This window comes from Aspergillus affinis (assembly GCF_023601865.1).
Source record: "Aspergillus affinis strain CMG 70 chromosome Unknown NODE_54_length_210522_cov_88_772862, whole genome shotgun sequence".
NCBI lineage: Eukaryota > Fungi > Ascomycota > Eurotiomycetes > Eurotiales > Aspergillaceae > Aspergillus > Aspergillus affinis.
The window spans coordinates 138285-154579 of NW_026515835.1; the positions used below are offsets into that span (position 1 = coordinate 138285).

At 50.0% G+C, this 16295-nt stretch overlaps 5 protein-coding genes across 5 annotated transcripts; 2 read left to right on the forward strand and 3 right to left on the reverse strand.

Annotated features, from left to right (window-relative positions):
• Nucleotides 1–374: 374 nt before the first annotated feature.
• Nucleotides 375–2405, reverse strand: KD926_008395 (cytochrome P450; the record flags this gene model as incomplete). Its single annotated transcript, XM_053101115.1, has 7 exons — nt 375–750; nt 836–1107; nt 1186–1430; nt 1491–1642; nt 1695–1886; nt 1956–2088; nt 2207–2405. 7 exons carry the CDS (start codon nt 2403–2405, stop codon nt 375–377), a joined length of 1569 nt encoding a protein of 522 aa, XP_052955286.1.
• A 1474-nt stretch (nt 2406–3879) lies between these two features.
• Nucleotides 3880–5239, forward strand: KD926_008396 (uncharacterized protein; the record flags this gene model as incomplete). The annotated part of the gene is made up of 6 exons (XM_053101116.1): nt 3880–4161; nt 4210–4246; nt 4298–4365; nt 4425–4813; nt 4867–4934; nt 4986–5239. The coding sequence occupies 6 exons, from the start codon at nt 3880–3882 to the stop codon at nt 5237–5239; spliced, it is 1098 nt and encodes a 365-aa protein (XP_052955287.1).
• Nucleotides 5240–6794: 1555 nt separating this feature from the next.
• KD926_008397 (MFS transporter) lies at nt 6795–8429 on the reverse strand (the record flags this gene model as incomplete). Its single annotated transcript, XM_053101118.1, has 1 exon — nt 6795–8429. The coding sequence occupies one exon, from the start codon at nt 8427–8429 to the stop codon at nt 6795–6797; it is 1635 nt and encodes a 544-aa protein (XP_052955288.1).
• Nucleotides 8430–10904: 2475 nt separating this feature from the next.
• KD926_008398 (URC4/urg3 family protein) lies at nt 10905–12370 on the reverse strand (the record flags this gene model as incomplete). The annotated part of the gene is made up of 4 exons (XM_053101119.1): nt 10905–11536; nt 11598–11771; nt 11831–12158; nt 12215–12370. The coding sequence occupies 4 exons, from the start codon at nt 12368–12370 to the stop codon at nt 10905–10907; spliced, it is 1290 nt and encodes a 429-aa protein (XP_052955289.1).
• Nucleotides 12371–14372: 2002 nt separating this feature from the next.
• On the forward strand, nt 14373–16149 carry KD926_008399 (quinate permease; the record flags this gene model as incomplete). Its single annotated transcript, XM_053101120.1, has 5 exons — nt 14373–14466; nt 14528–14943; nt 15000–15396; nt 15468–15895; nt 15961–16149. The coding sequence occupies 5 exons, from the start codon at nt 14373–14375 to the stop codon at nt 16147–16149; spliced, it is 1524 nt and encodes a 507-aa protein (XP_052955290.1).
• Between the last annotated feature and the right edge of the window lie 146 nt (nt 16150–16295).

A 16295-nucleotide genomic window follows, 5' to 3' on the forward strand; every position in this document is an offset into this window, starting at 1 on the left:
TTGATTTGCCTCCTGTCAAAATGGATAGCGTGGAAATTCTTGATCCCTGATCCCGGCCGCCGTTGATTTGTATGGGGTGGGTGCCTGTCTTGGCGGCGGGTGCCTTAGTGCCTGTGGAAACCGTTGGTCCCCTGATCTGGTAATATAGAAATTCCTTCTTTTCAATGAGGACAAACAAAGAGAGATCATGGAAGAGAATCGAATTTTCGCGTACCAGATGATTATATACTATCGCGAAACACTGGAAATAAACGAACTCAAGCCACCTGTCTACCTACTAGTCCTGCCTAAGAGTATTCTCTTAAGATTACTTGATAAATCATAACCGAACCATAAACATCAGTAAACAAGGGACGGACTGTTGTCTAATTCAATTAACATTCGATTTGCTCAATCTCCCACGCATCACTTTTCTCCCACGGACACTCAACCTCCACCCGTCGAATCAGCTTCTCGTGCGCTTCACTGCGCGCTTCAACCTGCAATCGATACGGCACGGGATGACTGACGACGCCAGGCAAGAACTCGGCCTTCGTTTCATGGGTGTCTCCCTTCGAGAATTCGAACACAGCAAGGGACTGCGCAATGGTTCCGAAGATCGTCGAGTCGGCGAGGAAGCGACCGGGGCAGATGCGCCGACCGAAGCCGAAGGATAGTGTATGCGGGTCGAGTTCGGGGTCAGGGCCGAGGAATCGTTCGGGTTTGAAGGATGCGGGATCGTGGTAGGTGTTTTCGTCGTGCGTGAAGCCCCTGTGTGTGTCGCTGTTAGCATTGGGTTGGCTCTGGGTAAGGTAATTGGGGGAAGGGCAAAGTGCGGGAGAGGAGCATGACGAACCAGATGTTAGGCATGATGATTGCACCCTTCGGGATTAGGTATCCCTCATAGATGTCGTCTTGGGTGCACAGATGCGGGATACCCATCGGTGCGACCGGATGCCATCGGAGGGTCTCCTTGACCACGGCCTCGATATAGGGTAGTTTGTCGCGATCGTCAAAGGTAGGCAGTTGATTCGGGCCGAGGACGCGGTCGATTTCTTCTTGGGCTTGGGTCTGGACTTCGGGGTGTAGGGCCATGGCTAGAAAGAAGCAGGAAAGGGCAGATACGGTCTGTTCATTGCGGTGTCAGCCTTCGCGTCACAGGACAGGGACAGGTATAGGTAAAAGGTTGAGGGAGACGAAGCATACAGTATCCGCGCCACCGGTGTACAGCGACCCCGCGGTCCATTTATTCACAAGTTCTTCTTCCGGCGTGAACTTGCCATTTTCTTCTTCGAGTAGGCTGGCTAGATAAGATGGTGGATAGGAGCCCTGGCTCATCTGCTTCTGAACCAGTCGGTAGGGTTTCTCAATGGTGGTAAGGAGGTTCTTGCGCCAGCTGCTGCCGGTACGTTTGAATCTGGCACCGGGGAACCATGATGGAATGTATTTCACTAGGTCTGAATGTTAGCCAGAGCAGGAAGAAATTCAGTCAAAAAAAAGTAAAAACTGACAGAAAGGAATAGCGTCAACCAGCCACGCCCCCGGAGTTCCGGCAACGGAGAAATTATCCATCGCCTGGTTTGCCAAGTCGACAAGGGGGTCTCGACCATGGGGCTCGATCGTGTACCCATAGGCAATTTTGAGAATCACAGCGCCGGCCTCCCTACAAAAATTAGGTACTTTGCAAAAAACAAGGAAAAGCCAAGATCGCTTACGTCCGGATATGTTGAACCAGATCATTCGGTTTCTGTAGCACTCGCAGCAAAAACCGACGGATTTCAATATCCTGCAGGGCATTAAAGCGCGATGTAACGGCCTTTGAGCCTAGAACGCGATGCATCACTTTCCGATACGCGCGAAACCGATCGGAGTAGGTCTGCATGGCTAGGATATCCTCCCATCCCACCCTGACATTGTCAATGACACTGATCCGTCGCTATTGAACACAAACATGAAAGAGGATGCTCGGGACTTACATTTCTCCCGCAAAGACCATCCGCGGTCGAGAGGAGTAAATGGCCGAGCGTTTCTCGAGAAGATCGAACGCGATGCGGGGTTCATTGATGATGACAATGGTCTGGCCGAAGATAGTGATCGAGCTGATGGGGCCTGTTGTTGATTGATTAGGACGATAAGGTCTGATATCGAATCAAATACCAAGGCACAGGATCCGTAAACATAACGAAGGGATAAAAAGGGGTGTTCAATGTAGGAGTGTGAAACGCACCATAGAGCTTCTTGAACTGCATCCAATACTTCCAATCTTGCTGTCCCGGTGGCGGCAGATCCCCCAGATTGCCAATGATTGGTTTCGGCTTGGGGCCCGGAGGAAGAGGCGTCGCTGTTTGCTTGGGAAACGCGACCAGCTTGACCAGATACCATAGCACCAGGCCCAAAAGGGCGCCGTACAGTGAGGACAAGGCCATGGTGGCAGGGACAGGGACAGAATGAGATCGGGTCTGCAGCACCCAAAGTACCGGGAGAGAGGACAAATTACAATTGTACGATTGATTACCTGGGTCAGGGTTGCCTCTTAAGCACGAATTTGTGACTGATCAAGTTCAGGAGAAAATGAAAGCTGTCAGAATTAAATTTAAGGATGTGCGAGTGCCGGCACCGACAATAATAATTTTGCTCGTCAGCAGCGCACAGTCGCACACACACATCAGTCCGAGCACCGGCATCATGACTTCCCCGCTTGGACTGGTGGAGGCAGCGGAGGTGAAACGCAGAGCTAACGTCGTTAGTGGAAGTCTGACAGGTAATCGTTTGAGGCCTATTGGTCGGTAGACCTGGTCCGTGATGAAATAATTGGATCGCTAGGATTATTAAGAGCTGCTCTTCAGTTGCACTGCAGAACAAAAGTACTGCCGACGGAGATATCACCCACGCCAGGACAGGGCCAGCCTAGGCATGGCCTACATGTGGTTAACTTCTTCTCCTTCCTGGTACATATGCCAGAATTTCTGGTAATACTCTCTTTGAAAGCTGTGACCATAGTCAATAGACACGTAACTCGGCCGGCAGCCCCGATCACCGCCAATATATGCAGCGTGAGAAAAAGCAAAATGGCGAGCGACCCACCACCCGCTGTCAATTATCGGCCTTGCATGTGAGATAAAATGCGAAACTCATAATGTATGATCTGTCACTTCTGGCTAGCTGTCTCTCCCTTGCAGCACCAAGCTAATTTCCAGGAAAGGTTGCGACCGATCAGAGGCATCTAATCCTGTGCGCTCTGGATAGATCATCTGGTTACAACACTAAGAGACCAAAGACAAAAATAATAATAGTAAGATCCTAGTCGCGGGCGGTCCTAAATCCATCGTTGCAGATCATCATCTGAGCTAATGGATAGCTATTCCCTCTACTGTTGCGCTGGTTTGGTCCCTGCGGCACGGTACTTTCTTCCGAGTTGATAGGGAAATTCAAATAGGGCTGCCAGAAACATTATTATTGGGCCCAAAGATGCATATCCCGCAGGCGCACAGTCCATTTCCAATTCCCCGAGCGTGAATTGTCTACTTGACAAATGAACCTGTCCGTGCAGAGTAGGGGGGTAAACATGACCAGTAAATTATCTTAGCGGAGGGCTCGATCTGGAGGTCTTTACTTAAACTGTCCAAAGAACAAACAATCGGAGTTTTGAATTCATGATTTCTCTTCACCTTTTCAACCCAAGTCGTGTAACTGTCATTGCATGATGAATTCGACTATCTCGGACGGCTTTCTCGGGGGTCTGGCAACTTGTGCGGTAGGATATCTGTCGGTCCACTTCTGTACCGCTGTTTCTCATTGACATTGTCACCCAGGCCGGCTGCTTCACCGCTGTTCTTAAAGCATCATCGTGCTCTGCAACAGATCAGTCTTGCATATGCACGAATGAAACCATTCTAACAAATGCGATCGGTTGTTATGCTCTGCAGTGCACGCCGAAAGATAATCTTGGTATGGGACCTTGGCAGTTGTGACGATTCTGCGAATATTAACCATTCTCTAGCCTCGACAAACGCAACAAGAGCAGCATGTGGGGTTCCGGAAGAAAACCAGTCGGCCTTGACTCCCGGGCTAGCGGGTGGTTTGGGGATGATGGCTTTGATAATGGTGGTCCTGCGGTTGGTACAGAGGCTTTGCATCAAAAAGTCCTTCGGATGGGATGATGGGTTAATCCTGATGGCACTGGTGAGTATCATTTGCTTCCGAGCTTATCCAATGGCTAATATATGTTAGGCTTGCGCTGCTCCATTGAACTGCCTACCCTTTGCTAGTGAGTTAACTTATAATCCTGCAATAACAAGGGTTGCTAATTTTCGATCAGTGCAAAAATACGGACTTGGTACGAATATTTGGACCATCCACTTTGACGACATCACCAAACAGCTCAAGGTATTTCCCGTAAACAAATTTAATTCTAACCTTACTTGAGGTACTAATATGTTACACAGTTACTCCTCCTCGCCGAGGTCTTCTATATGCCTTCCGAAGCCTTCACCCAGCTTTCCTTCCTCACCTTCTATCTTCGGATCTTTCCACCTTCAAAATACCAATATCTTGCTTATGCACTGGGAGCGCTGTCAATTTGTTTCGGAACATCTAACACCCTCATCATGATCTTCCAGTGCACACCGGTTTCATTCTTCTGGACAAATTGGACCGGCGAGACAACGGGTTCTTGTATCGATATCAGCGCATACTCGTGGTATCGTGCGGCCATGCAAATTGCAATGGATATATCCATTATTGCGCTTCCTCTCTGGCCACTGTCGATGCTGCAGATTACCATGAGCAAGAGGAAGAAGACTATGATCATGCTGATGTTCTGCACGGGTTTCCTGTACATCCCCCTACCGTCATTCCGATAAATCTATAAACGCTAACACCAATTAGGATTACCGTGGTGAGTTGTCTACGACTTCAATCTCTTATCAAATTCTCCAAGTCCGCCAATATCAGCAGTAAGTCACCATCATCCACCCTCTCCATATCACATGCTGACCCTGTTCTAGTGGACAACAACCCGGCTATCTACTGGAGTGTCGTTGAATGCGACGTCGCCATCATCTGCGCCTGCATGCCATGCATCCCATCGCTTTTCAAACCGTTATTCCCATCCTGCTTCGGAAACACAAGAAAATATACTAGTGCGGACGAAGGCGACGCGACACCACCGCCGGTGCGTATGGAGCGCGTCAAGCGAAAGGAGGAATTCAGTATCCTCCAGACAACTGCGTCGGAGGATGCGTTGGTAAATGGTCGATAAAAGGATAGGTTTGGGAGCTCGGTGATTATGTACATTCATGATATCTCTCCTTGTTGTTCTTTTTCCTTTTGCTTGTGGATGTTTGAGTTAGCGTGGCGGGGTGGCTTTGTGGGTTTCTAGAATTAATAGGTATCTAATGGGCAGAGTTTCGGTATTTGAGTGGTGGTGTGATCGCGTAGATGTATGGTAATAGTCTCTCTCGACGTAAGCTAGGGCGTAGTGGCCTCTACGCCGCTACGAATTCCGAAGGGACTGGGATTCTTAGATAGGGCTTCAACTTGCGCGGGACGTCCATTTTGGGACTCCCCGTGACGAATGCCGAGGTGATCCAAATGATATCCACATGAAACTTCACACGCAGCCATAGACATTATTCTAGCTGGTCGCGCCTCATGTTCCAAAAAATGCGGGAGGACTGAGAGGATCTAGAAGATCAATAGCCCGCTTCGAAACATTGCACACAGCAGGTGAATATGGGATGACAAGCAGGCATAATGGACGGAGTAACAGAGAAAAGCGGAATTCTGGTCCCCTCTACGCTAGCTCGTCAAATCAAAAGCTACGAAAGTCTAAACATGCTGAGCAGCGGTTATTTCCGCCACAATGAATCTCGGTTGGAGAGAGCGTGGGGGAAATACGAGCTGAGCGGACGGTTGATGACCGCTCAACCAATCTGCCAAGACAACGACAGGGCGAGCCACTTGAGAGAAATTGGTTATGAAGACAATGAGCATGTTTAATTTTCATAAACCCGCCGAGCGACCGAGGTATAAATCCTAGAACGAAGAGAAACGGCTTCACCGACAAAGTCCTTAACCTGCCTCGGTCAAAGTCCAGGAAAATAAATACGATTCAAGTTTCTTCACTGTGTGCGTGATTTGTGATCAAGGAATCAGAATGGATGTTCCGGACAGTCCGTGGTTCTCAAGCACATCTGTCCAGCTAAGGGGGGAAAACTGACGCGGTCTACGGTCCGATCTAGGTCACCAGGCAGGGCCGGAACCATGACGGTGGATGAACGGCGCAGCAGGCCAAGTGGACCTTGTTTCGGGATTCGGAATGGGACAGGAAGAAGTCGGGATAAGTGCGAGTCGACCAGCTTCTGGACGGGAAACCGGTCGGTCGGTGAGGGATGTTTTGGTTTTACGTAGACAGCAGCGGAGGATTGTTCCAGGCTTTTTCGATGGCCCTGCCTGGTTTGGCAGTCTCCTCTCCCCCTCGCACATCCACTGAAGATATATTTCAGTTCCACAAATGATAGCAAATATTACACCACTAGCATATTTGGAAAGCTTTACTTTGCAAAATAATTTGAATCATTTCATCTCGTTTGAATTTTCTTTTATCCATGATATCAGTAAATATACATGAAGCCACATATTGACTCAATGCAACATATATACAACCCAATGCAAATCCCATCCAATGCATCAAATCCAGTCATGTCTTGTATGTGTAAATGTTAAAAAAAGTAAAACCGCAACCATCCCATATGCAATGTAAATGTAACCAGAAAAACACGCATAAAAAAAAACACCAAAAAAAGAGACTTCGCTTAAGCCTGAGCAAGCTTAGATCTGGCTCGGATAGCCGGACCGAACTTGAACAGGACGAACGGAATAAGCGTCAACAGGGTAGCAACCAGAGCCAGAATCAATCCGGCGTACTGGCTACCGACGTTGTGGAAGAACTGGGACGCGAAGAGAGGCGAGACGGCACCGAGGGTGTTACGCATGAAACCCTGACCGGCGATGGCGGAGGAAGAGTTGGTGCCGTAGCAGTCACTGGTGAAGGAGTAGCAACTCTCAAAGATGAAGAAGATACCGATGGTGATGAGAGCCAGGGCGATAACGGGCGCGATCCAGTGGAGGTACTCGTACTGCGTGAAACTGTAGATGAAGAGGCCGATGGGCAGCCAGACAGCGCCGAAGAGAGCACCGTACAGACGAGCCTCGGGCTGCGGGTTCTCGCCGTTCTTGACCATGCCTTCAAACTTGCGGATCTGGAGGAAGTTGAGAGCGAAACCGATGGTGGTGCCCAGGACGAGGGAGATGTAGGGAAGGCCGGAGACACCCTCGTTCCAGCCCTTCTTCTCGTTGAAGGTGATGGGGATGACGGAAAGGAAGAGGAAGGTCAGGAACCACGCGAAACTGATCCAGAGACCAAAGAAGAAAACGACAGACTCGGTAAACAACATCTTAATGGCCTTGACGGACGAGTTGTGCAACATTTCCTTGATTCCGGGGGCCTCGAGCTCGGTGGCGGCACGGTAGCGCTCGTCACCAGTTTGGTTGCGGAGGAGCTTGGCGCGCTTGGCGAGGGCGACGGAACCACGGGTTTCACGGAGACAGAAGATAATGGCAATTCCAAGGGGAATGTTGGCGAGGCCCTGGATACCCTCAACCCAACGCCAGCCGAGGGCCTGGTCGATGAATCCGGCGTAGATGGGCGCACCAACGGTACCGAGGATAGCGATGTACGAGAAGGTAGCCATGGGGATGGCACGCTCCTCGGGCCGGTACATGTCATCGAAGGTACCACCGACCAGGATGGTGCCGACACAGCCAAAGAGACCGAGCAGCGCACGGCAGACTAGGATGGTGGCGATGTTCTTACCCAGTGCGAGACCGATGAACATGAGGGCGAAGCAGACGTAGGAGCCAACGTAAACCACACGACGACCAGCCAGTTCACAGAAGGGGGCCAGGAAGAGAGGAGCCAGGGCACAGGTGAAGTTGAAGCAGAAGAGACCAAGCTGACCGAGTTCTTCAGACACGCCAAATTCGGTGGTCATCTTGCCAATACCGGAGCTGTAGGCGGTTGTGGCGAGACCAATGAAGAGCGTCATTAGACAGAGGAGCATCGCAATGAAGGCCTTGTAGCGCGGGTTCCAGTTGAACGGGTCCTCCGGGTCGTCGGGCGTGAATTCGACCACGATATATTGGTTGCCATCGTGGGCTTGCGTGCGGGTGAGAGTGAGCGGGAGGTCGAAGTCGAAGGTCTGCAGAGGACCAGCGCCCTCGTGTGAAGACATCGACGATTCATCTTCGATCTTCTGGATGTGCTTGCCGCCGACGACACGGCCGTGAGAGGGCATGGCCTTTTGCGAGGATGATGATGAGGCGTTTTCCGTATGAGAGGTAAGGCCAGGTTGGGCCTTATCAGACTCTGAAGCAATTTTATTGTCCATGTTGATGGCGGACAAGGGACCCTTGAAAAGCAAGGAGAGAAAAAACGGGGTAAAAGGGGGATGGGGTCGAGAAGGTTCAGGATGGGGAAACAAAAACTGGACAAACGAGGGAGGATGAAGCCCTAACTATATGTGATCCGGTGTCATCGTGAAAAATGCCGCGGCCACGCTGGAAGAGCCCACCCATGGCATCATGGGACAGACAGGCTTTTTCTGGTGCCTTCTCCACGGGCAGCTCTAGGTCAATCATAGTCAAATGTGCTACACTACCCGGGTGGGTCTGCTCAACCAGACTTGGGTTTGCGCTGTAACGATTTTGGAGACCGGGCCCTGACCCAAAAAGGTATAAACTTCGGGGAAACTTTCACGGTCTCTGCTAACTGCAATCCGAGGGTAGCAAATGAACCCTTCCAACGAGATACAATTCTTGACAACCAGATCATTGATCACGATTCACCATAACACCCTTCATTTCCCCAACTTCCTACCCCTTAAAATCCGTGTATTCCATCTCATGAGAAAACGCGGGCCGAAAAGGAAAACTAACGTAATCGGAACTCGCCCGAGATCCTTCTCCATCATTGGACCTTCTAACCCCCACGCCGTCCGTTCGGCATCCCGATTGTGGTAAAGAGCTGCGACAATCTGCCATCGGGCCGATTCGGAATTGCCACCCCATGGGTCTCCAACTCGACTGGCCTTGCCCTCCGAGCCTCTGGTGGAAGTCGGTCGGTAGGGGTGCATCCTCGGCTTCACCTCGGCGAAACACCCCTTCTAGCGTCAAGCCGATTGTTTTCGCCCGGAATGCCGGTGGACGGAATCGGGATGGTGTCTGATTGTCCCCCCCCCTGTTCAGTATTCTCAATTTCTGGAGAATCTGGAGACACGGGGAAAGTCTCTTAGAAACATCCCCCAAAGAATTCCAATGCAAGGGTTCTCGAGGTCGGCATTTCACTACTGAGGTCAAAATTGAGACATATAGAAGAGAAAATAAGAGACGGAAAGTGAGGCAGCCAAGCTTTGGGTTCCACCGTGCACCAGACCCACTCGCATTGGAATCCGAATGTGGTAGGAAGCAAAATCTGATTTTGGCTCTGCGTCCGAGAATGTACGGTGCGATGACATAGCTGGCTTGGATTTGGTTGTCTGGCGCCAATGCCGTGCCAGCCCGGTTCAGTTCTCAACGGGTTGAGTCAGGGTCATGGGACCTGGGACCTGGGAATTGGAGAACTGATGACGGCTGACCGATTCTTTTCGTCTCTTGGAACTGACAGCATCACTCCCTGTTTCGATCTATGGTCTGACATCCTGCCCTCGTGACGGATACCCTCAATCATATTAGACTATCTTGTTTGGAACGTTCCTGTCACTCTGGCTCTGGAGATGGTGGCAAATTGTTCGATCTGATGTTTCTGTCCCCTTGACTGTGCCTGTCAATCACAAAACGGTGCATTAATGCGATTCATTCCTCCGTACTGTTTGCGGTGTGAGAGGTGGGTAATTCATTTATTCTCTCGGATCTTTTATCCACCGGCGTGGGATGTAGTGTACCACTAGTCATGGGTAATATAGAGATTACTATTACTCTTAGTGAGCATCTCCTGTCCGTTGCCTCAAGCGAGGCGAGACTCGACGTGTGCCGATGGCCTACGTAGACAACAAGTTGATTGTCAGTCCAGCCTAAATTACTCTTTCTCCTTGATTCGCTAATAGATTCTCATGACAGAAAATAACCATACGACACAGAAAAAATACAAAATCCATGTCAAGTAGTCAGATATTAGAAGAAAACAACCCATGACGGCATCATGCATGAACTGAGTAGACCAGAAAGAACAAATAAAAACAAATGTAAAAGCCGGTTTCCCACCCCCGCCAAAACCTGAGGGAACGGACTACGATGTACGGACTCACGGTGGGAGAGTGCGGGAGCAGTTACGAGTACACCGAGCTGAGGGAACGAGCGATTTACCACACCGGAACTAAACCTCTTTTTGCTGCTCTCCACGAAACGGTCGTGTACCGAGAACAACGCTGATCGGAGATCCTGACCTGAGTCGCGCGGGATGAATGAGTTGCGTAGCCGCGGAAGCCGAAACTTTCATAAAACAGACCTGAGTAAGATCAGAATTTTCGCTTTCGACTTGCTGTCTGCAATCGTTTTTCTCGAAAAGGGGGAGATTCGCCCAATTGCCACACCTTAAAAACTTTAACCGACTGAAGATCAGCTGGAGATGCTTATGTAACCGCCACTTAACCACAGTTCGCATTCCCAGTTGAGGCGTTGTTTACATTCCAGGGGCGAGAGAGGGAGATCTTAGAAAACTGTGCCCGATAGATACGTTTTTGCAGACAATAACTGTTGTTAATTGTTCTATCTATGTTGTCCTGGCAAGAGTTAGCCCTCTACGTGATCACGGAACTTAACCGAGACTATGAAGCGTCAAACAAGTATGATTATTGACACCGTCTAGACTAGAACAACGTGCCATCCCCCAGGATCAATATCGGACTAGACCGTGTCTCCGGCCTCTTTTCGGCCGCCAGCTCCCTCCCCGCCTTCCACGTTCCTGACTCCAACACTTGCGGAAGTGTTAGCTGCTGCGGTCCCAGATCCGTCTGCTGGATGGCCTCATGCACGCGATCAAGCAAAGCGACCGTCAACGCGCGCCACTCAACAATTTCGTCGGCAGTGGCATCGAAAGCAGGCAGATCTACACCGGAGTTCTTGACGCCGCGAGCCAGTGCTTCGGGTTTCAGTGTTAATACGCCCGTGTCGATGAATACGCCGCCGTTGCGGTACTCGGGGAGGCCGGTGGCGATGTCCGCGTTCCTCCAGGTCATGGCGAGCAGACGCTCGAGTGGAACCATGAGAGAATATGCGAGCCATTGCGTGAGCTTGTGGAAGGGTTGGATGGTGTGATATGGTAAGTTTGGAGACGGCGGGTGGTCGGATAGCGCTTTCAGTGGCCAGGCATCGCCGACCGGGTGACCGGACAACTGCGTTCGAGTTGAGGGCCAGATGGGCAGAAGGACTTTCTGGAGTGTGGTCCAGAGTATCCCAAAGTCGATGGTATTGCCATCGCCTGCTTGAGATACGAGGTAATCTGATGGGGTATAAGCTTGTCTGCTGATCATGGGTTCAAGTATACTTCGCTAGCCACGTACCGACGAGCGACCCCGGACGTCCGGATTCACCGAATACATCAGGGAGACGGAGAAGCGAGCGACCTAGGGATCTCAAGAGCTCTACTCTTGCCGAGACTCCGACGAATGGATTCTCGTCCGTTATCTGAAATCCCTCACGGAGCGTGTTTTCGCTGAAATCACGCAACGTCTCACCTGTCCCCTTTTAGCACTCGATCTTGAACCAATTACCAAGTCTTCCTGCAGCAACTAACCGAGCACCACATCCTTGCGTCCATACTCAGCGGAAGAAAACTGTCCCTTCAGGAACATATGTAACGTGGCAACCGCAATGCCTTCACTACGACCCAGCACAAGCCCGGTGTCTGGCTCCGTGAAGCGCCACTTGTCTCCCGCCCCGGCATCAAGCAAGACAGACACAAAGAACAGATCCACCAGACCACGCGCCTGCTCGGTCTTGTTGTATCCAGCAGATTCCCATTGGCCCAGGAGCTTACCGATACGGTCAACGGAGCTCACCTGAAAATGTTGCCAACGGCCATGAGGCGGGATTTCATGGAAATTGTTCGGGCCGTAGTCGTGCTGCTCCGTCAGCATATCTCTTGCCATATTATATATGCTTTCCTTGATATACTTACCTTAATAATACCAGCTACATACTGCACAGCACCATCAAGCCGGTCCTCATGGTAATCGAAATGGTTGAGGCGATTCTCCTTGGCGAGGGCCAAGATGTGATTGGCTCGTTCACGAACAGCCTGGAGACTCAGGATATACTGCACGTCTTTGTTCATTCTGTAGCTGTTTACAACCCCTTCTAGACTTCGAGATATGGGATCGATCCCAGAACATCAGTTTGGGGAAGCGGAGAATATAAACCATGAGTAATGCCGACTGTTGGGATGCGGGGTTGAACACTTATGTCAGCCAAATGACCATTCCAGTGACTAACAGTAATTCTTCGAGGTTGCATTGCCACTTGGCATGCTCGTTGGCCTTGTTTTGAGCAGGTGTGGGGGATTCGATGCTCCCGTGCCCAAATCGTTATGTTGTGAAGGTTTTATCGGAGGGGGTGTAATCAATCATCATTGTATGTACCAAGACCATCATAGGTAACAAGAAAAACATGATTTACTCCTTAAGCTGAAAGTTTGGGGGCTCTCCAAGATATCCCAGTCATGCAGAAAATAATCACTGTAGACCAAGCTCATGGGCTACGTGGTGCCAAACGTGTACCCATGTGTTCATTCGGGGATGGTTCAAGTATCAAAATATATAACCGAGAACTTGACCTGTGTTCATACACCAACATTCCCAACAAATATCCATCAAACTATAGATTGCCGGAGACACAGCAAAGCGAAACTTGTAAAAAAGTTACTGAAGTAAGAAAATAAAATTGAATTGAGTGTCATCTTAAAACTTGGCAGCCTTGGGCAAACGGAGCGCTCCGAGATCGTCGGGAAACCTCCCATATCGGGTATAGTTTGAAGAAAAGAGCAACGCGGGGATTCGAGGGAACAGGAGGTGATCAACAATAATCCGAGGCTGCCTGATGTGTCTGAGTGTCGGTTGGCAATGCATATTTCCCGGACCATAGAGTTTAACGCTTGCCATATTGACCTGTGCAGTTCTCATAGAGCAGATTTTTCGGGAATTGACGTGGCCGAACAACGGGAATGAAATCTCGCAACATTACTCTGCAGTAGGGCCAATCATTGCTTTGGTCTACGGAGGACGGAGATAAACATGTGGATTGCATGCTGGGACCTCGTCGAGCCAGCTTGAACCCCTCAAAATGGGCAACCAACATAGACAAGATCATTCCAAAATCCGCCTTCGAACGTTTTTGAGAGTGTAAAAAGAATATGTAATCTTTTAGACACGTCTCAAATGACCGCCAACCTTTCCGTTCCATCCAAACAGGGCAGGCTAGGCTCCAGCATAAGGAGCCTTTTCCGTAGGGGGGAGAAGGATCAGGCCTCCACCCTTGTTCTTCCAAGGAGCCAAAACCAGGTACGAAAGGATTAGCGCATCCACTACATGTCTTATCTACCAATCAGAATACTGCTAATGGTCAGTCGTGCCCGTAGGGCTGAAGTGGATCCAGCACGGAGATACGGCACAGTTAGGGAAGAAAGCTTGTTTCTTTCTGACCACGCTGCTGCTGTGGTGCTCTGCGGAGTGTTTATTGTTTTTCTAACCAGAAAGTATTTTGGCGTTCCAATTCCATTATTCCCCATACCTGGCTGGTGTTTTATTGGTGGTCTTGAAAGTTCGATAAGTCGAGTTTTGAAATAGAATTCACTCTTCCAACAACACAACCACGAGTCACCAAATTCCCAAGATCCGCGATACGCGAGGAGAGGCCAATAACATGCCATGGATAGCTCAGTTCCTCATAACCGGACCAGTGAAACCAAAATAGACACAAGGAAAGACCACGTCAGCCCTACGAGAGACCGGGGGACCTTGAGCGGCGGGGGTGCCCCGGTCGAGGGGGTTTTCGTCCAATCGGGTGCAGCGAGCAGTAGTGTGGGAGCGGGTAGGGCTGAGACTATGCAGGCAGCAGGTAGCAAGGAGGGTTGTCCCCATCCCCGTACGTCGGTAGGGACGGAGATTAAATCAATAGTGGCCCTGGCCATCCTCCCACAGGCAGTGGGAGTCCAATAAGTGAGAGGTCATCCCCCCCCTGTCCGGTGTCACCCTCTTTTACCCTCCTTCACTACGTCCAATTTCCACGACAGGTGGCACCCCCCCCTTTCAAGAACTACTGTCCAACTGCCATGGATCACGATGCAGGGGCCCAACACATCGCTATTCCCGGGTAGAATTACCTTAAAACTGCTATGCGCGGCTTTGTGCTTTGGAATGTCAGGCACTTCGCGAGGTTCGTGAACACACTGTCGAGGTTGAATGATGGAAATTGACTGAAGGATTGGTGAACACAGGTCTCGACGAAGGTCTCATCGCCAGCACAATAGCCGAAAAACCGTTCATCGACAAGTTTGGTCTTGAAGCTGATTATCTCAGCTCCGTCGAACAAGCGAACCGACAGTCAAATGTTACAACTATGGTCACCATCGGCTGTCTGTCCGGTGCCTTTCTTGCGTTCCTATGGAGTGAAAAGATCGGAATACTCTGGGCCATGCGACAGGCATGTGTCATTTGGGCCATCGGATGCATTATCTTCTTGACATCACATACAATTGGACAACTCTACGCAGGCCGCTTAATAATGGGGATGGGAATCGGGCAGTTTGAGGTGCTGGCACCGGTGTACTTGGGTGAAGTGGCTCCTCGAGAAATGCGTGGAATAATGATCGGCCTATTTGGTATGTCAGAATACCTAGGTATCATGATTGGGGTATGTCAAGCATGCTCAAATCCTTTCCAATTCTATGCTAAAAACCAACTAAACAGTACTTCTCCATATGGGGCGCATCTATTCACATCCCGGATTGGAGCTCGAAACAGTGGATCATCCCCCACAGCGTACAGATCATGTGGGCCGGGTTGCTCCTCATATTCTCTATCTTCTGCGAAGAGAGTCCTCGATACATGTGTAAAAAGGGTCGCCAGGATAACGCAGCCAAGACCCTGGGAAGCCTTTGGAACTTATCGGCCTTTGACCCTGCTGTCCAAGATGAAATCAACAGCGCACAGAGACAGCTAGAAGAAGAGTACGGTCATTCATCAGCGCGGTCATTTTTGGGGACGGCGAAAAGCCTGTTCACGACCAAGGAGAACCTTAAGCGCATTGCGTTCATCTTTACGCTTCAGTGCCTGATTCAGTGGTCCGGGCCAACGTCTATAACAAGTAAGGAGACCACCACACCTCCCTAGCAGGGTTTCCAACAATAGATAGCGACTAACACGAGAACCAAACAGCTTACGCCCCTCGCCTCTTCGCCCTATTCGGAATAAAGGGCCAATCGCAGAAGCTCTTCACGACAGCGATCTTCGGTGCCGTGAAATTTGCCTCTGCGCTCGGTTCCGCCTTGTTCATGATCGACTTCCTCGGTCGACGCAGAACACTCTATATCGGACTAACCATGCAACTGGTAGCATTCGTCTATTGCGCCATATTTCTCACCATCTACTCGAGCTTCTCCGAGGCATCTCAGGACGCATCCGCCGCACAGCACGCCGCCATCGGCGCCATCGTCATGATTTACCTGATCGGTGTGGCGTGGGCATTGGGTTGGAATTCGATCCAGTACATTATCACCGCGGAGATCTTTCCACTTCATGTGAGACTCGCGGGTTCGAGTTTGGTGACTATATGGCATTATGGGAACAGGATGGGGATTTCAAAGGTGTGTTATGAACGAAATGGATTGGAAAGGTTATTCAAGTGAACTAACGGTGGCGTCTCCAATAGGCCGTTCCCACTATGCTACTTGAACATGGATCTCTAGAACCAAAGGGAACATTCTGGTTCTTTTCGGCTATATCGCTCGTGGGTATGATTTATACGTGGATGTTTCTGCCAGAGACGTCGAAGAAAGGCTTAGAGGAGACTGGTGATCTGTATACGAAAGGAAGAACATACAGTGAGGAGAGCAGTTAGAAGTTACTGGTAAGAAATGGGATCACAGAATACATGATTTTATTGAAACATAAGTACAAATGAGCGGTCATATAATCACATAAGCACCAAAAATAAATAAAAAAATGAAGAACGAATAAAACCCTCATAACGGCCTGGACACATCA